The sequence below is a fragment of the Platalea leucorodia genome (assembly GCF_965183815.1).
Source record: "Platalea leucorodia genome assembly, chromosome: 4".
NCBI classification, from domain to species: Eukaryota; Metazoa; Chordata; class Aves; order Pelecaniformes; family Threskiornithidae; genus Platalea; species Platalea leucorodia.
This window is the reverse complement of record NC_138826.1, coordinates 16,110,050-16,130,340: the sequence shown is the minus strand read 5'-3', so window position 1 is coordinate 16,130,340 and position 20,291 is coordinate 16,110,050. Positions and strand designations below refer to the sequence as shown.

General features: G+C 46.8%; 1 protein-coding gene across 1 annotated transcript in view; it reads left to right on the top strand.

Moving 5' to 3' along the window:
* FBXW4 (F-box and WD repeat domain containing 4) overlaps nucleotides 1-20,291 on the top strand; it is a 62,606-nt gene that overhangs the window by 28,125 nt on the left and 14,190 nt on the right. The window contains 1 exon segment of the mRNA XM_082309933.1: nucleotides 18,874-18,939. Within this exon segment, the coding sequence (XP_082166059.1) occupies nucleotides 18,874-18,939 (66 nt within the window).

Here is a 20,291-nt window from a genome sequence, read left to right as displayed (position 1 = left end):
TGTGGTGAAACTTGTGTCTAGAGAGTGTAGATCGGGGATTTCCAGAATTGAAGGAGAGAATTGAAGTGAAGGAAGGGAGAGGCTGAACACAAGTAGTGAATGTATTGGCTTAGGAGCAGGGTGTGCATGTAGGGAAGACCATGGGTTCTGCACCAGGGGTACTGTTTTGTTTGAGAATACTGGGGCAGGCTGCAAAGGGGCCTCATTGGAGGAAAGAGAGGTAGGTTGGTGGCTGGATTTTTTCTTTTTTTGTTTAAATAATGTTCTTTTGGTGAAAATGCCCTTTGCAATTTCTGTGGGAAGTGGTGTGGCACCAGCATGGTGATCTGGATGCTTGTCTCGTATGTGCTACAGATACAGCCTTTGTAGAAAGCTCTTCTGGGCAGGCATCCTGTCCAGATGGGCTCTGCCCTGAGAATTTACAAGCCTGCCCGCAGCCAGCCAGAACCACAGCAGCACAAATTTATGGATGCCATGAAGAGCTATTCCAAAGCCCATGCTACCCAGCTCAAGCCTCTGGTCTCGTGAGGGAACTTACCAAAACACAGGCTCCCAGAACAAGGCATAACCAATTTAGAGATGAGTAGGAATAGCTTTGCTGAGACTTTCTCCTCAGCTAAGCCAACTTTCCTTGTCCTTTCTGACCAGACTCTCTTGGTGACAGGTGGGAGAGAATATATTCCCCACTCCTGCAAGGAGCTAAGCAATTCAGCTTCTCAAAACCTTTTGCAAAAGGGTATTCTTGCATGGCAGCTGTTTCTAAAATGGATCTGCAGAAGTAGCAAAGCTCTGTAATGCTCTTTCTCCCAGCTGGCCTGCACTGGTCATACTGGTGTTGGTCATGGTGCAAAGGTCTCTAACCTTTTTTTTTGGAAACAACCAACAACCCAACTGGCAAGAAGGCTTACTTTTTAATTATTGTCTTCCCAATTCCCTGCTCCTCCCCTTCATCTTTCTGCATTTCTTAAAGAGGCAGTGGAGGGAAAAAAGCTTTGGTTTTTGTTTGGGAAGGGGGTTAGGAAGGGCGACGTGGCCCCTGCAACCTCTCATAGGGGTGTCTTGTCAGGGCGCGGCATGAAGGGCACAAACAGATCATAACCTTTAAATGAAAATGCGATGGAGGGGAGAGATGAAAGCAGTGAAACAAATTAGATACATCTAGAGGGGGTGCTCAACTGGAGAAAATTAGCATTTCTTCCTAATTGGAGTGCAGGGCATTCCATTACAGGGTTTCATTACAAGGAGGGAAGCACTGGGCCTCTTTGGGGGATCCCCCCCTGCCCTCAGTTCTTCTAAAAGTAAAAAATATATTTGGGAGAGAGCTGAGAAAGGACTGAATTTATCAGAGTGAAGATTTCAGGCTGCTGCAGGAAGAGGAATGATAGTAAAGCACCAGTTCTCTGTTTATTAAGAGAAGGAAGTGATGATTGTGTGCACATGAAGTCAGGTGCTAGTCCTAGTTTTCCTGAAGGAAACTAAAAAGTTTACAGGAGGCTGCCAGTGATGGTAACTTTCTGATGCTAGTAGGTGCTGAATCAAATTTGTAGACTGTATCCAAAATGCACTAGTTTGTTGAAGCATAGGGATGTGTGTTTTATGACTAAGATCAGTGGAGTCAATTCAAGCCTGCTTTACGCTGCATATCAAGTCCATGCTGTGCAAAACACATGTTCATGTCTGATTCTGCCTCTGACTAGAGCTGTTGGTATCCAACAGGAATTTGGATATATCCCTGGGAAGGCAATGGCCGACCTTCCAGCGCAGAATGTCTTCTGGCTGCACTGGGGCCTGTGCATAGCTTTGTGGTCCAAATAGCTTGTGCCAGCTTGAGAAACAGGCATGCATGGATGTTCTTTATGTGTACATCTTTACGTATAAATGGGTGCTAAGAATAACGTAGAGGGAATTCAAGGGACAAGGTTTTGCGTTGCATCTCTGGATTAGGAGTTGGGAGAGACAGGTTTTTTTTTTCCAAGCAGGGATTGGATTATTTATCAGTCAGTGCTTGTGGGGCAGGAAGGAGAAGAAGAAGAAAAAAAAAAAAGCAGACTTCCTTCAGGTGTGTGGTATGCAATGTATGTTGCTCTGCCAATCTACAGTTACAAAATTTCCTGTTCTAGTTCTGGAGAGGGAATATATAAGCATAGCAATGTAGATTATAGGAAACTGCTGAAGGAAGGGTCCTGTCTGCACAGAAGGTGGTTCCTAGCAGAGTGGGAGGATGTTTACAGCAGCAGTGCCTTCGTCCTGGGCAGGCTCTGTCATCCGCACGCCCAGGATGAGGTTGCAGATGATGGGAATTTACAGAATTCATAAATGTAAATCTCTGACTTAACCCTTGCTGCTGAATTTTCGCATTTTGATACAGAGCATAGCGCTGCCCACAGGAATATCTTCAGGCCTAGAGAAATTGCTTTCATTTTTAACATATGGCTCAGAGATGGGCTTCTCCGTATTAGGTCTGGCGTACATCAGGATGATGATGCCTCCCATCCGAGCCTTCTCCAGCCACTTCAGTTCTCAGAAAAGATGCTTGGCAGACTGTGTTTAAAATGAGCAAATGCATCAGTCTGGTTCTAGATTAGTAAAGCAAACTACTTTTGAAGTAGTTTAGTACTACTGCGGGAGGTAGAGAGGAGATGGGAGCAGGACCAGAGAGGCTGGAGTTTGGAGAGGAGAGGAGCAAATGGCTAGGAGGAGATAGTCAGGCTTGAAGGGAAACTGGTTCCTCTGAAGAATGGGAATTTCTCCTTGATGTGTGCTAATATGCCTTAAAATACAGCATGCCAGAGTGCCTCTTGCCTGTAGCTAAGCTTCAGCTTCCCGGGGTAGCTGGCATCCCTCATCTCTGTTGCAAGTGGAATTGGACGCTGGACATGTGTGGACAGAATTGTGTGGCTATGACTCTCTCCTTGGCTCCATTGCCTCTGGTTTCTTTTCAGAGCAGTGTGAGACTGCTCCAGACTAGAAGGAAGTTTGGAAAGTCTGTTCTTTCTGTATAGTGTTGCCTGTAGTGTGTTCTGTATTCATTATCTAGGATTTGTTAGGTCTTCTCTACCTTCCCTACCACCTGCACAAAGGACAACCGCTGCAACCACTTTCTTGCTCTAAAGAGGTGTTGTGGGCTCATGATGCTCCATTCACTATCTCTGCACATGTCTGCATGTGGGATGTACTCTAACTGCTTTGGAGGCATCCTGACACTTCATGGATGCAGGGCTAATTTGGGGCCAGGTATTAAAGCCAGATTTAATGTGTATTGCCCTGTCTAATTTGCAAATCCCTGTTCTCTCTCTTCTGAGATTGAGGTACATATTCCTCTAAGTCTAGCCGTCCATCAAAGAGGACTTGAAATGAGGCCCTGCTATGGTTGGTAGACATGAGCAGCTAATGAGGAGAGAGAGCCCATTTCCTTTGAGAAGAGAGACCTGTACCAAGGTGATTGATAGTCCCAGAGATTTATTAGTGCGGGGGCTGGATAGAGGCTTGCAAACTGGAACCCAACAGCTTGTTTTTTTCAGGGGAAAAAAGTCTGGTGGTCATCTGTGTGTGTACTTCTTCCCCTCCTCCAAAAAAAAAAAAGGGGGGGGGAGACTAAAGAAAGAAGTGAACAGATCAGAGGAAGCAGCTGTCTTGAGCTTTGCACCTGCGCTTTGTTCGGTGACCTGCTTCGCCTGTTCAGGCTGATTTAACGAGGGATGGGGATGGAGCAGGACTGTCTGATGGAACAGGTTTTCTCTTGCTTCTTATTTTCTGTCTTGCACAGAGTATTGATTAGTGCGTGTGGCCTAGAGCACGTTTTCCTTTTCCATATACTCCCCTTGGATTTTCTTCTATTTGACAGTGGAGAAACAAGGGAGCCTGCTGCAGAAATTAGAAAAGCAATAATGTTTCTTTAGCATCTGTCTTCTGATGGTCTCAGAGCAATCTGGGAACATGGATTGTGTGCAGACCACTTCAGATAAGTTTGTAGCCTGGCAGAGCAAAGACTTCATGCTCCTGGTATGTGGTGGAAAATATCAGGTACTTAGTAGTGTTGAGTGCAGGTGAACAGTACTGTTGCCACTGTACAATGGCTCTGTCCTCTGCTTCCCAAACTATGGTTTGCGAGACCCTAATGGTCCTCAGACCTGTGTTGGCTCTCTAGCTCTCGCAGTAAAGCCAGTGATATGGGTCCCTACTGGTCTAGGTGTGACTGAGACTGGTTGAAACCCCAAAGCTTGGAGCAACCAATTAACCTGCCTCAGAACGGGCAATGAACGAACAGGGTCTGAAGAGGAGATACAGCAGAGGGACACTCCTCTCTACCAAAGAAATGGCTGCATTACTAGTTTTTGGTCCCAAGTCAAACATTCTGCAGAAGTTATTGATGTGCTGATATTTGGCTGCCTCCATTAGGCAGTTTTGGTAAAACCAGCCTGAAAAGAAATATGGTGAGTAGGATGGTGTTGGGTAAGCTTGAGCGTTGACGTGTTCTTCACCAAATCCTGCAATAGTAGAACTACAGACATTTGAAATTACTAGGAGATTGCTTTAAAATGGACAAAAGACAGTATTTCTCCACACAGTGCGTAGTGAACTTCCTGCTCCAGAAAGTTATGGAGGTGGATGATGCCAGCAGTTTTGAAAGGGATTTGGCAAATTCATGGTTAGCAGGTCCTTAATGAAGGACTAGGTGGGGATACACTCTCTAAAATCCTTAATACAGCAATTGTGAGTACTGGGGCAGTACAAAGAGAATGACCACAGAAAGTTGCCAAGCTTACGTGTTCTTCCTAAACAGCATCTGCTAGTACCACTGCTGGAGACAAAATGGTGAGCTAGATGATGGGCCATGCCTTGACCAAGGTAGGCATTTCTCATGCTCTGCTGGCCATGGTTGGTCAGCCTAGCATCCATCTACTCCAGCATTTGGTGTCCAGCAGTTGTCAGTAGCAGATGTCTATGGAGAAGGGTAAGAAACAAATAAGCACAAAAAGATCCTTTCCTGCCTGTTCCTTCCCAGCTCTCAGTGGTGGGGAGGTTAGGGTTTCCCTGGCTAGAGTTTGCATCCGGACCAGTGTTTTTTTCATATTTGCAGAGGCTAGCTCTGCGAGCAGCTCATCTCTTCTTTCTGAACCTGTTAATGTTCTGGTCTTCATAGGCTCCTTTCCAATTCAGTGTTGTATCCTGAGGAAGAAACACTTTGTTCTATTTTTAAACCTTTTGCCTGACCATCTTATGGGGGTATACGGTGAATGATTCCTCTGTCTGGATACCCTCTGCTCTGTTTACAATTTTAGTATTTTTCCTAAGCTACCCCAACTGTAGTATCTATGGCCTTGTGTGAAGCTGTAGCAGACCACGGCTGTTGCAAGTACTTGCTGGCCAGTTGTTATTTAGAGTGGTCTTCGCATGTAGGTGTCCCTGAGATGTGGTAAGCTCATCATTTCCTCCCAGTGCAGCCTCTAACTGGAGTCCACAGAGATGCAGCCTAACCTGATTTGATGGTCATGTAATTGGATCTTGTGTATCAACATGATAAAGATTAGCGACAGCTTCAACTGGGACACTCCTAACTTGCTGCAGAATCAAATACTGACACTTGAGTAATGTGCTCATTTCAGTGGAGGATGTGTGAGCGAGCTTGGTTCTGGCGTTTCTTCATGTGGGTGTTTGCCTTGCCAAGTAAAAATGGTTCTTTTAATAACTGTGTTTTTGGATGGGACTTCCTAAACTCTCAGAGCACATGGGAATAGGGCAGACCATGGAAAGGAAAGAAGGAAACTGTGGTTTCACACTCCTGCCCACAAAGCTGCCTGTGCATCTAAAGCTTCCAGACTTCTGTTCCTTGAAGCATTGGAGGACTGACTGCCAGCAGGTTGTCCTGCTTCACCTAGATAGCAGCTTACTGAGGGGCAGGAGGCAGTGCGGTACTCCATATCCCTTTATCAGGTATTTCTTGACATCAAAGGACAATGTGGCTTAGGGAATCCTCTGTTCCATTGCAGACTGGGGAGATGTGTGCCTGACGGGGCTTCTTCCCAGTCCTTTCCAGTGCAATCTTTCCCTCCTACTCCATTTTCTGTGTCTTTTTTTTTTTTCCCAATATACTGACATTAAGCATCATAATAAATTATTCCTCACCTTCTTGCCTTGTCCTTTCCCTGTCTCTACAGCATCTCTTTTGCCTGATCCCTTTCGTGTCTTCATCTGGCTAATCTCAGTTATCACTGAAATTCAATAGTTCTTGGCTTGCCTTGCAGGCCAGCCTGATTACAGGTAATGAAGATAACTGTGCTGTGAACCTGTGTTTTACTGTATATTGACATTAGGATGGTTGGAGCTCTGGCTCCTGTAAAAACTTTTTCAGTGGGTTTTTGGGTAGTTCAGGATCTGTGTCGGAGGTGGCCACTAGACATCCTTATGCCTTAGCCATGTGTTGTCTATTTGGTTGTTTAATGAAATCTTGTGTGCCTTTCTCTGCATACAGGGCTGGGGCTTTCTGGCCTGACTTGTGGGTTTTATTTCTCACTCTGGTGCTTGCTCATAACCAAGCATGCCCTGAACCTGCAGACGGAGAGCAGGGGCTTCATTCAGGATCTTGGTTGCTTAGGGGCAAACAGTTGACATGCTCCGAACACTTAGCATGAAAACCCTGAAGAAAATCATATTGCATAGGGTGGAGAGCTGCAGAGGGGGAAGCTGCCCAGAGCTTTAAGGGCAAGTGAATTGAGGTTGTTGCAAGTGTGTCCGTGTCGGGGCTGGAATGATCAGAGCAGGAAAGCTCTAGGAGTCATTTCATGGCTGAGTTAAACACAGATGAGGCTTTGCTTGCCTCCTCCACAGAGCACCTGTGTCTCCATGCCTCAGTGTCCTGGACCTCTCTGTGTGCAGCATGTGCTATACATACACACTTCTCCCCTTTCACCTTTCCTGGTCTTTAGCTTCTTAAAACCCTCTGAGCATTATTTCCTTCTCCCCTGCTGAACAACTCATTTAGACTTCATTTGGAAATTGTTTGAATATCATAGAGCAGAGGAGGAAGATCAAGCACTCTGTTTTTAAGTGATTTGGCTTCTTTCCCCTATAAGCGTGAACAGGTACAGCTCCTGCCTCTGCATGATGTGGAGAAAGAACTGCTACCCTTTGTGGGAAGATGATGAAAGTATAGGTTTGTTGAGAAGTCCTCTTCTTCCTCACCACCCTGATCACTTTTTCAAAATTCTTCTAAATTAGGAAGTTTGAATTTGGTATACGTGTGTGTGTGTGTATGGCAAAAGGAATAAGACAAAAATAATTTGTGGCTCGTGGCACCAGGAAAACAGATTCCTTCCCACCCCTACTTTTAAACTGAAACATTCTTGGGTTTTAGTTTTTCTGGCAAACCTGAAAGGATTCTCCACTCCCCCTGACCTCACTGGCATGCATGGATTGCTGGCTTATTGAAAAGTCATTTTCTGTCATATGTTCTAATGGAAAAGTTTAGATAAGCTTTCATTTTATATATATGCATTTTTAAAAGAATACTTGTTAACTGAAAACTCTGCCAGTCACGTCTGAAAATATATTGGGATTGGCCTTGGCAGTCCTGAAGCTTAAAAAATAGAAAGGAGATATTTTTAAAATAGGAGAGGTTTTCCTCTTTTGCATCATGATTCTTTAAGCATTTTTCTACACATGGGCATGTAGTTAGACTTTTGTCCAAAGCAATGACAGCTGGAGTATTTACTTAAATCAGTTCTACATGTACCCTTGTTGTAGGGTGTGGGGTTGTAAGAAGAAAAAACCCTGGGACACTAAGGTTTGTGGTAAGGTATGAGCATAGGCAACACTACATACCTTTTCCCACTGGTGCTGGGAATATTCACTATATTTCTCTGCGTAGCCTTGAAACTAGCCTGGTCAACTCGGGTCTGCTTATCTTTATTCTTCGTGTCTGCTTCTCAGATGCTGGCATTGATTTCATGGCAAGCATATTTTCTTCAGATGTGTCAAAGGTTGCTTTTAAGGAAGAAGTCTTTAGCATTGATGAGCCAAAGGCACACAGTATCTAGCTGAACTCCGTGGCAAGTACTTAAAGCAGCTTGGGTGAGGCTGCAAAAAATTAGATTAAAATTGAAAAATGGACCTTTCTGTGGGAGTCTTTAATAAAATGTGAAAGCTATATATGATCTGAAGAGAATCCAGAGTATCGTGGGATGGAATCAGGCAACTTCTCCAGTTTGCAACCTGCTGCAGCGTTGGGTCACAGTTCTGTATTTTAGGCAGCTCAGAAATTACAAGTCTGTGCCCTGGGGGTTGTGCTGCCTGTCCCCTTGCTACGTATCGAGTCTCTGGGGATCTCCTTTCCTTGTTGTCAGGATTGTTGTGATTGCATCATCTCCTAGGGCTTGCTCAGCACTCCTATGTAACTGGTGCTCTGATGAAAGTAGTGGGCATCTTTTCACTTGCCTGCTTACCATTTGATCTTCATTGCAGAATAAGGACCAAGCTTTTAGATTGTGACAATTCTTGCTTTCTAGTAGGATGCTGCAATCATAAGGGACACAAGATGAATTTTTTCAAAATATAATTTAACACTTAACGCCAAACAACAACAACAACAAAAAGACAACCCCCCCAAAAAAAAACCCATTGCATTGGAGCTGTGATCATCAAGTCAGCTGAGCAGGTTTAACTTGTCTACAGCCCTGGAGCTGACCTGCCAGGACAAGGATTTCTATCCTGAAGGCAATGGTGATAATTCAAAGAAAGCATAGATGCTAACAAGTCCTGAGAATCAACGGAGGCACTGTGCTACAGGATGCCGGCTTCTGGCTTGTGGGACAACTGATGCCAGTCTGGTGTGACAGAGGAGCAATACACTGGGAGCCAAGTGATTTGATCAACCCACATGCAGCAGGTTTCCTGTTAGGTTTTGCAGAACCAAAGGCTTGCAGCAGAAAGGGAGGTAGAATAAGCAGTTTTGCTTTGCTAATGGGAAATGGCTCAGCAAAAAGAGAACCTGGAGCCATTGTTGCTGTCCTCCTGGTTCTGCATGTTGCCTGACTTTTGGTGAGGAGGTGAATGATTTTTCCCTGATTTTTCTCAGCAATAAGTGTTCTCACTCTGTCCTTGGCACTGTTCTTGCTATCCTCTCTGGGACCTGCACTGTCCAGTTTCCTCTCCCCAAGCCTGTTGCCTTTCTTAATCTCAGTGTAAAGGTACTAGACTAGAAATCCTGCCCTAGGAGCATAGGCTACATCAGACCTTCAAGAATCTGTCATGCGTTGCACCTCTTCCTATGCTCCTATGTGCATCACTGGATCTCTTTTTCTCCTTTACCCCTTTTTTTGGCATCCTGCACTGCCCTGTTCCATGGACTGGGGGAAAGATGCTTTCATGAACTGACCTTCTCGGCATGTGTCCCACAGCTCACCGTGCCCCCGGTCTGCCAGGCAGGCTGTCCCACTCCTACCCCCTCCTCCTGCTTGCCCCAGATCGGAGCCCCTGAGAGGTCTTTGTCCGCCCGTTGAGAGCAGCCCCTGTCCTGCCATTCCCACATGGTGCACCCTCCCCGGCAGCCCCCTCCCCATTCAGCGGTTTGGGCTGAAAGAACCTTGGCTAATTACGCTGGGCTGAAAATTACCACTTTGCTGTGTTCTCCTGCTGCTGGGCCCATTTGTGTGGGGCCTGTAGTTAGAGGGAACAAAGTCCCCCCCGTGGAGCCAGGCAGGCCCCAAGTGTGAAGCTACAGGTACAAGCAAGAGGGGAATGAAGGGAATAATTACCAGCTTCTCCAGGTGAAAGCCCTGTTAAAACTTCAATAAGCCAATTAGGGGCCAGGGTGTGTATGGTGGGAGAGTCTCCCCCACCTATAAGTGATTCCCACCAGGCAATTAACAGAAATCATTTCATGGAGGAGAGGATAAGAAATGGCTCTTAGAAATTGTCTTGAGTTGGGGGGGGCCTGGAACAGCACGACTGCCGCAGTGGTCCTCATGTACTCCAACCTCCCGGCTCACTGTGTGGCCTGAAAGTGTTGGTGGGGCTAGGGGGAGAGGGAGGAGGAAGGGAAAATGGCAAAGAAAAAGGAATTGCTGGAGCTTTACACCTGAGCAGGCTTTGAGAAAGCAAGGGCTGAAGTTCAGATCTTCTTGTAAAGCTGTGTGTGGGCCCAGAGCACTGAGCTTGAGGGGGCTGCTGGATCTGGGGAAGAGGGTGAGGGTCAGGCTCAGGGTGTCTTCCCCACTGGGGCGAGGGGGAGGGCTAACAGTGTTGAGCCCAGTAGGGAGGGGATAGGTGCTGGGTGTGAAGGCTCGAAGTGGGTGTGTGGGTGGGTGAGAACTGAGTGGTAGGCCTTCAGAGATCTGCCTGAGATGTGTGATGGTCTGTAGGTGCCCTGCGTTATCCCAGGAGCAGATGGTGTCCAGTGTCTAATGCCTTTGCATGTATCTCATCCAGGGACCATGTTTTTCTGCTGCTCAGCCAGCAGCTTTGGCTGCTTCCTCCTTTCAATTGGTTCCAAAAAGCCAGTGGAGTTTCTCAAGATGAAGATTTTATGAAGTCACCTTGCAATTCCCTTGCACTGCATTGCAGATGGCATGTGCAGCAGTCGGAGGTAGAGCATGCTGTCTGGTGGGTACCTAGCAGGAGTCTTGCCAGTCTCTATTTGAGTGGCTGCTCTGGGGAGCAGAGCAAGAGTAGAGCATAGAATGAAGTTGCTGCAGATGGCTGAGATTGCCCTAGTGATGTTGAAAGGCAGAATGCATAGTGTAATTAAAGAAGTCCAGATACTAGCTGTGGTTATTTCACCTGCACTTGCAAAAGAAGAAGAAACAATAAAAAAAACAAACCTAAACTCCTCAAAACACAAATATAACCTTAGTAGTGACTTTCTTTGCCTTTCTAATGTTATAGCTTCTGAGAATTGAAAATGTCCTGTGAGGTTTTGTTCTGGCTACTGATAAGCTGAAGCTGAAATAATGCTACTGTAGTGGTGTTTAACCATCTAGTCTTGGACTGACCTGGAAGTCCCTAGACTTCCTTCCTTTTTTTTCTTTTTTTTCCCTCCCCCTTTTCTTTCTTCCCAGAAAGCTTTCTGTGGTAGGAATAGAGAACTGTATTTCTTGCACAGCCCAGCTTTTAGACTCAGAAGTGGTTTCTCAGTAGAGTCATGTTTCTTTATGATTCAGCTTCCAAGATGTAACCCCAGTGGATGCCTGCAAAGAGAGCTCTGTTCACAGAAAGGCCTGGTAATCATGCAGAAGCAAAACGGTTTTGGCATGGGCTTTCTGCCTCCCTTGATGTTTGGTACATGTTGTTCAGACCAGTGCCCAAATTACATACTGGATTACATTTCTCCTATGGTTAAGGAGTCTCTTTTTTTTTTCTTGTAATAACAGTAATAACTTGAGCATCAGTTCGGGATTGAATTGGGTCTGGAGAGAGCTAAGGATGCAGGAGTTCTCATACAGAGACCTCTGTCCTGAACAACTGCTCCATGCCTGGCAAGCCCAGAGGTTGGGGAGTGAGGAAGGATGATGAAGAGTGTGGGACATACCATGCAAATAAGTATTTTACGTGGTTAAACGTGGGTTATCAAGCCTTACCATGCTGGCAATTGGGCCTTTGGGGATATTAAAGGCTTCCTCTGTTCTCCAGCCTGTGGGTCTCTGAAGTCTGGAGGAAGATGTGAAGTTAGAGGCCAAGGCGGAGGGCTGGAGAGGTGAAGCTCACATTCCCTCTACCCTGAGGCATGCAGTAAATGACATGGGAGACAATGACATGAGCATTTCTTCTACCAAATGTGCTGGAATTCTGCCTCAAATATGAGACTTCACTGTTTCAACCCAGTATCTGTACAGTGCCCTTCAGTACAAAATGCAAATGCCTTCTTTCTGGGGACCACTTTCTAGCGGTCCACTTGAGGCTCGAGGCAGCATGCGAATGAGTTATTAGTCCATCTGTCCGTGCCTGTGTCATTGGTGCTCCTTGCCAGAGCATGGCATTTCCTCTTGGACCAGCAGGGGTTGTAAATGTTGTGGCGTTCATGCAGTCATCTTTATGCATTTTGCTTTCTCTCTGTGCTGGTTCCCTGGTGGGGAGTGGCAGAGCTCTTCTGTAGCTTCTCTGTGCGCAATTTACGGTGCATATCAGGAGCACAGTTCAACCCTGAGCTGACTGATGCCTTGGGGGATGCTGCGGCATGCACACGAAGCTCAAGGAAGCAGCAGCAAACGTGCCAGTGCTTTCCAGTCTGTTTGTGGAACAAGCCTGGTCATTTGCCTCCAGCTGCTGGTTCTCTTTGGCGATGTTATTCACTGCTGAAGAAAGACGAGGCTATGCTGCAGTGGGTCTCTGCTTGCTCAGGTGAGCTCAGTCCTGTCATTGAGTCCAGATACAAGACTATTTTACATGCATGCAAGCAGTGGGGCCCAAATGTAAGCTCAGCTTCAGAGCACTGGAGAAGCTCTTCTTTGTGCTGAGTCTGGAGTGGTACAGGGACCCGAGGAGACTGCCGCAGACTCCTGAAACCAGGCTTTAACAAAGTGCAGTGTGGGTACCCTTGAGCCTAGAACAGCAGCCAACAACGCAGATAGAAAATGTTTAGGTCAATTTAATGGACCTTGTTGTCTTTTCCTTGCACTAAAGGTCTGGAGCTGAAGCATTGCATGGGAAGGATGCGGGAGGAGCGTGGTATGTGGGACTGGAAGGATGGGAAGGTCCCTGAGGACTGAGGAATATGGAAAAGCTGTCTGGAGCAAAAAGCCGGAGGGATGTTGCAGAGCTGTAGTAAATTGGATGCAACTTGCACTTGTTATTTCAGGTTTTGGACAGTTACATCATGTGTCACTGGCTTCATCAGCTTTTCCAATCTTACCTTCTTCTAAATAGCTGTCCGCTCCCCACGTTCCCTGTTCTGGAAAGTTATAATTTTGGCCCATTAACAGTGGCTGGACTTTTGGTGCAACTGCCTTACCTGCCGATTTTTGTTCAGTTTGTGGTTACTGAGTTGTTAGCATGTAACCCAACTGTTCTGACTCACTTCTGAGATACTGAAGGTGCTTGGTTCAGTTCTCTGGTTGTCCTGCAAGAGGCACAAAGTAGGGCTAAAGGGATCGGTCTGGGGTAGTGAAGGGGCAACACCAGCCCTGCATGACCACCCAATCCTGGCTTTGTCCAGCATTGCCTGAATCAAATGTAGGTGGGACTTCGTGCATGTTTGCAGTTCCCGCTTTCTCATGGAGAAGAAAATCCTAAACTGATGTGGTGCTTTTTTTTTTTCTTCCTGCAAATTAAATGCCCCTGGGGAAGGAGCACCGGCTTCCCCGCGCTATCTCAGTCTCCCTCCCTTTGTGTGTATCTGGTCTGTTGGAGAAGCCTTATGCTGGAGGTGCCAAAGCTCCCTGCGCTGAGTTTCCGACCCCCTCCTCTCCCCTTCACAATGTCGTTACTGTCGCATCTGCTCCCCAGCCTCCTGGGCTCTTCAGCAGGGGCTCCATCAAGTTTGTGTGACCTTAGCACTGTATTCATGCTGGAGGAGTTACCTTCCGTAATGATGTCAACTGATGAGGTTAGCAGGATGGTGGCGGCCGCGATAAGACATGACATGTTCTAATGATTCGCCTTAGCGAGCTGCGTGTGTGTGTTGGGGGGGCACAGAGGGGCTTAGAGAGGGGAGGTGGGGGCCCTACAGGTGCCGACAAAGACTTTGACCTTTGCTGCTATAATATCAGTGTTTCACAGGCAGGGCGGTTCGGTAACCCACTTTCAGCCCATCAAAAATTGATTTAATTGCAATTTTTTCCCCCAATTAGGAGCACTGGAGCTTAACTAATTGGAGTAATAGAGAGTAATAAGGCTCTGGTAAAAAGCCTTCCTCTGCCTCCTTTGTATCTTGTGTCATCGCCTGTCAGAGGTCAGAGAGCTTGCATATTCTATTAGGCAGAGTTGCCTTCATTTGTACAAATTAGTTTACCCAACAGTAATTAAAATGCCAGTGCGGGTCGGGGAGAGCTGAATGCAATTGATGGGCACGTTGGTGAAGGATTTGACAGCTCCGGTGGCCTCCCTTGCCAAAGCGTGTCAGTCCTGAATCAAAGGCTACACAAACCCACAGACCCGTGTGTTTAACCCGCGGCACCATCGGCACCAACTGCTTTCTCTCTTCTCTGCTCTCAGTTTTGGACTTGCTTTCTCTTCTCCTTTTCTCATCTCACTTGAGACTTTTTAAAAAAGATGTTTCCCATCTTTGAGCTCTCCTTTCTGTTGATGGCTTTCATAACGCAGCTACCAGCCCCCCTGTCCTGTCTCCCTCAGTGCTCCCCCTCCTCTCCTCCCGCCTTCCACATTCCCAGCTGCAGAGCTCTGTCAAGTAATAACTTCTTTGTTTCCCGGTCCGATGAGTCTCCGTATATAATAGTCTCCAAAATGGAACAACGATGTCCAATTCCAGGGGGCAGGGGAGCGTGTGAGGAGGAAGGAACAGGCTCTTGCACGTGTCAAGCAGATTCTGGATTTGAAATCCCCAAAGAGCAGAATTGGACTTGAGAAGCAATCTGTTTACAGTACAGGGGAAGGGCGCAAGCCTGGGGCACGGAGGAAGTTTCAAGAGAAGAGGTTGGAAAGGACCTGTGTCACCCAAGTTTCTTCAGTGACTTTGCATTGCAGGATTCCCAGGTCAGGCAGTGCTTGCTCTGAAGGCTGGGTTGACAGTGAGGAAGGGATGTATTGTACAATGGGATTTGTATCTCGAGCTGAGACTGTTGCCAAGCCTCATGACAAACAGAATCTTTCCAAAAGGACTGATGGGCAGCTACCTCTTTCCCTCTGGTTCATCCACATCTGGCAATATTCTGTCCAGGATGGGGTAAAGAGGGATGCTACAGGTGGGGTGAAACTGTGTAATTGGCACTGTGGGAGCAGGCATGGCATCATTGTAGCTGGATTGTAGCCAGAGCACTTCTGCTGTTGCCAGAAATGCCATGGGATCTTCAACAACCACAAGTCAGTCAGATAGAGAGAAGTTCTTGTATTTCTTCCAACAGCACTGCCAGGATGTGTGTTCTCTGTCATCTCCTGGCCCAGCTTCTATTGTGGGGGGATGATCTCTAATGAAATGTCTTTTCTGTAGCATAGGTAAGGTCTAGCTTCAGGAGAAGCAGTCGTCTTTTTTTTTTTTTGTGTGTTCTTACTTCCCCCCCCCCCCCCCCCTTCTCAGTAGGGAGTTTCAAACACGAAAGCGAACATCAAAGTATCAGATGAGTTGGAAAATGCCTTGCTTTGGACAACAAATACATGCTGTGTATGAAGTATGTGTGTCTCAATGCTCTGCAAAATCCTCGCCTTCCTGGTACAGCAGAGGTGGAAATGCTATGTTGGCTTGCTTGTTTTTACGTCCTGGGGGACCCCTGTGGAGACAACATGCCCTGTTATGGAAGCCCTGCAATGGTGCTTATTTTCCCATTAGAGGAGCCTTTTGGAGGGAGCTTGCAGTCATGGTACCCAGTGGCTTTCACAGGGCAGAGGAAAGCTTAGTGGAGAAGGGACTTTGCATCTCCAAGGCCATCTGAAGCTTGGATATTGCAGTTTTTATGTAGCATGTAGATGTATCTGGTCAGTGTCTGAAGTATATACAATACTACTGAAGTACACAGAGGGACGGGTCATCCCTGCAGTAATATATATATAGGGTATCTTGCGCTCTCCTCTTCCCAATCTAGTCTCTACTCAGTCTCTCTGACTCCTGAAAGCATTGTAGGCAAAATAAATGACACTCACTAAGCTAGTAACTCAGCTGGAGTTGTTTCTCTTGGGCAGCTGGCAAGAACAGTTGTGAAGAGGTTGCACTTCTCTAGGTCAGAGGTTTCTGGTGTGTGCTCTGCGCTTCCTAAGACAAAAAGCCTTGTTGGAGGTGAACTGAAAGAAGCAAACTGGTAGAAGGCTTCGGTTCTGCTGAACGATGTTTCAGAAGTTTTGGAGCCAAGCTTTACATGCCTAGCTCCAATTTGCATGTTGTTTTAGACTTACCAAAGCTGACTTGTGTTGCCCTTTTGCTTGGAGTGAAACTGTCACCTCTGCGAGGTTCCCAGTTATGAAAGGCCTGGGTGTTGAAGGCGTGTGCCTGCAGACCAAACTCAAGGTGAGGGGCCCTGTATCATCCTCTGGGAATCCGGACTTCCAGGTCAGTTCGCTCCTAGGCTTTGACAATTTCTCATTGGCACCATTTCTTGTGCACGTCTTGTGAATGCTGCTTTCTAATGCTGGCAGTGAAGGTTCCTCGCTCTTCTGGGAGAAGTCTTATCTTTGCTTGCTAATGGGCTCCAGCCTGTTAAAGATAAGGCCTGCAAACCTGATCCTGCTGAAGTATGAGACAAAATTCCTGTTGACTGAATGGAGTCAGCTTTCCCCAGAAGAGACTTGTTTGTGGCCCTGAGGCCTGTATGCAATGCTGGAGAGAAATCTTGTCATCTAATGCTATTTTTCTTTTTTCTTTTCTTTTTTTTTTTTTGAGGGGTGGGGGGTAAGGACTGAGGAGGGAAAGCTGAAGTCCAAAACTGACAGCATGAGCGGGGATTAGACCTTGCTGTTCCTCCCACCTTTTTCTCTCTGTTGGTGTGCCTCCATGCTAATTTAGACCTGTGGCAACCATCAAAGCCTTGTGCATACCTTCTGCACAAAGGGGCCTGTCTCCCACGTGAGGGCGTTCTCTGCTGGGACAGAGTCAGTTTGTCCCCCAAAAGAAAAATCTTAAGCACCCAATTGCCTGCTTGACTGACTCTCTGACTGCTATTATGTTTCTAACCATGGTAATTTGCTTTAGTAGTTATTAATGGATTATGTTTGGGGAGGGAGGGACAGAATCCAACACCTAGCTTTGTAGCTGAGGTACTCCCTGACCAAAGTGGTGCTTTCCAGACATGGGGTTTGACCGGCGAGCTGTCGGAGTGGGTATCTTTTGATTGTTTTCCTCTGAGATGGGAGACATTGGCAAAAGGGAAATGTTCCTTCTTCTCCTGTACTATGGTGGAAAGAAGGCAGACATTGAGCAGAAACCCTGTTTCCAAATATGAAATGCTGCATGCTTTCTTAATTGGTCCTTGTGGCTGCTGCACAGCAACAGGAATTGGCTTTTCCTTAGACTCTCAGACTTTGGTCAGGGACTTCCATGGAGAAGAGTAATGTGCGCACCCTGCAGCATCTGTGCAGAGAGCCCTGTGCCAAAGGTACATTGGGCCAATTGCATGTGCACTGCCAATAAACACGGGATTTTGCATGTAAGACAGCCTGGTTGGAGAGACTTTGAAATAGCTCTGGTGCTGCAGGCCTTGTCTAGCCCTAAAGTGCAGCTAAGGGTCACAGGACTTGTGGACATGTCCAGGTATGTGAGTTTGGTTAGGAGGGATAAAGCCAGCAAAACAAGAGTGCCTTGGTAGCTGTAGCTCTTCCTTGGTTCCTATAGCTCTTTGAGATGGCTTGATGTTATCTGCTTGCCTCTTTTGCAGAGTGTATTGGCAGTGCTGCTTTGGCCTTATGATTTGGAGAAACCAATTGCCCAGCTAAACCACAGAGCTAGGAGTAGGAGGAGTCCTGAGTTCTGGCCCTGCTTCCCCGTGGCTCTTCTCTGGCTTTGATTGAGTTGAGTGTGTGTTCACCACTTTGCTGCTGGGTGCCATGTAACACCAGCAGTAGTGCTTCTCACAGGAGTCAAGGATGCTGCAAGAATCCCTTCCTGGTACAGTAGAGGCTTGGGGACACCTTCTGACTTCCAAAGGAAGAATGTTGTAGAGGATCAAAGAAATGTTTAAAACCTGCTATTTTTGCAGACATGACATTGTTTCCTTATTTTGCTTTCCTCTTTCAGCTGCCAGCCCTGTGTCATGCTGCAAAAGATGTTTAGGCAAAGCATAGAGCCAGCTTTTATTTAAAGCAGGCTCCGTTTCCTGCATTTGTGCTATCCTTGTTGCAATGACTTAAACATAGTTTTGGCATTTTATTCTCGGTAGCTGTGATAAATGTGGCTTTGTGAGAGGTCATTTATAGCTTACTTAAGAATCTTTGTATGAGCTGCTTTCTCTTATTTGGACTGAGGATAGGAAGTTGGCACAAAACAAGCAGTGTGGTATGGAGAGGCACAGCACCCATGTTCCTGCTGCTTGATTTTAAGGATTTGTTCCTGTCTTATCAACTAGTTTGAGGTCAGTGGCTGTCAGGCGACCTCTGGAGCCAGCATGTGCAGCAGGGACGTAGCATCGCCAAAGAGGACTTTGGAATGGACCCTGCTGGAGAGTGTGAACTGAGCCAAATATCGCTGCAGGAGAGTTGTGCTGCCTCTAGTAAAGAGTGCTTGAGCACTGAGGAGGGCAACCTGATCCAGCTTTGAAATTGGCCCTGCTTTGAGCAGGCTGGACCGGAGACCTCTATTCTGTGATTCGTTAGGCCTGTGATGCTGCAGCCAATTCATGATTGTGCTCAGAAGTTGCCAGCACACAGAAGCGAGACATGAAGTAGGAAGTAACGGGATTTTCCGTGGGGTCTTTCTGCAGCTTACAGCGCTGACTGTAGATGAAATGTGCTGAGTACTGTCCTGTTTTGAAAATGTCGTTGCAATTTACAGCTGCTCCTGTTTTAGGTTTTCCCTTTGCAGATGCAAATATGTTTTTCTGTCCTGCCAATTCTCTGCAGTTGTGACCTGCTGCATCTGGTAAGCTCAGCTACTGAGAGCTCTGGAGTACCTCACCCTTTGCTGCTGCCTGCCCCTTGTGAAATGTGGTAGAACATACTGAAATAGTCTTGAACCAGAATACAAAGTCTGTCTTGTAGCCTGTTTTCCGTCTTGCTCATGCACTGTTTCTTCAGAACATGAGGATTAGTAAGTGTCTCTTTTGTTTGCTTGTTTTTTTTAAACAGCTCATTTGTGACGGGGACAGCCTGCTGTGGACACACCTCACCTCTGAGAATCTGGGACCTTGAGAGGTGAGTGAGCTTCCAGGTTACAGGGAGGGACTTGATGAGAAAAGTGAATGAGAAATGCAATATTGGAGATGCTGTAAAATCATTCCTTTAGTCTGTACAGGCAAGGGATGTTTAAACATGAGATGCAGGATGGAACAAACTGGTGTGGAAAGGTGTATGTGGGGGGTGGTTCTGGTTCAGTAGGGAGCAGCTCAACTTTTCTTCCCAGCTTTTCCAGCTGATGGCACAGCCATTCTGGTTTCTTGCCATTACCCATGGACAGTCAGAATACGCCCATTACACCTTCCTTTTCATCTGTCTCAGTTGATGCTTCAGCCTGAGCCAGAGGGGTGAGGAAGGTGATCTGCATCCTCCCATTCACCCTCTTGTCTGTGGTGCTCAGAAGCCAGAGGCAAACACAGACTCTACAGTCATCTTGTCCTGGCTGCTGTTTCTGGTAGCTCAGGGAGGTGAGGGGTGGTGACAGGTTATCTATGGAAGTGACTTAGGCATGTTGTCTTCTCTCTCTCTTAATAAGCATTGAGGAGGTTAATTGCTGTGGCCTCTGATTTGGGGCCATTGAGTGGTTCCTGTTTGGTGAAGGTGCTGACCTTAGCAACTGGGGAAATGTTGGGCTCAAATCCTGACGTGACACTCAACTGCTGACAAATTTGAAAGTCTCAGCCTGGGGGTCTTTGTGTAGTGATGGACAGATAACAAATATTTGGCAGGATTATTGAACGGCAGCTCGGCTTTCCAGGACTGGTATGCTCTGGGTAGGAGTGGCACAGCCCAGATTATCAAGGGAGTGCCATCAGGATAGGTGAGCTGGTGGGCTCTGGGCATGGAGAGAGGGGGGCAATGGCAGAAGGGGCCTGAGGGGTGTCAGCAGAGCTGTACTTGGGGAAAGGAGATAGAGGAGGGTTAGTATGGATGCAGGGCTGGTCTGAGGCCAACTGCCTTCTAATCTATAGTTTAGATTGTCTGAGTCAACTCCATCAAATACAAATATAAACCAGTTTGTTTTTCTCTAAAGTAACAAAAATAAAGACTTTGCAAAGGATGCATTGCACAAAGGACAAACTAGAGCAGGAAAGACAGCACCAGTGCATTCAGCTATGGTGCATGTTTCTTGGTGACCTAGTCCAATGGTGCCTTTGGAGTACCCCAGAAGGATGCAGGCGGTTCTGTGATACCCCTGCCCATCAAGTCGTCTGGCTGTTCTTGGATAGAGGCATCTGACCGGGGTGAGGAGATAGGCAACCCTCTCCCCCCTGCCCCAGCCTCTCTGACAGCCTTTCCCAAGGAAGCCTGAAGAGATAATAAAGCTGTGTAGAAAATAGGATTAAGGTAATGAACAGGCACAACGGAGT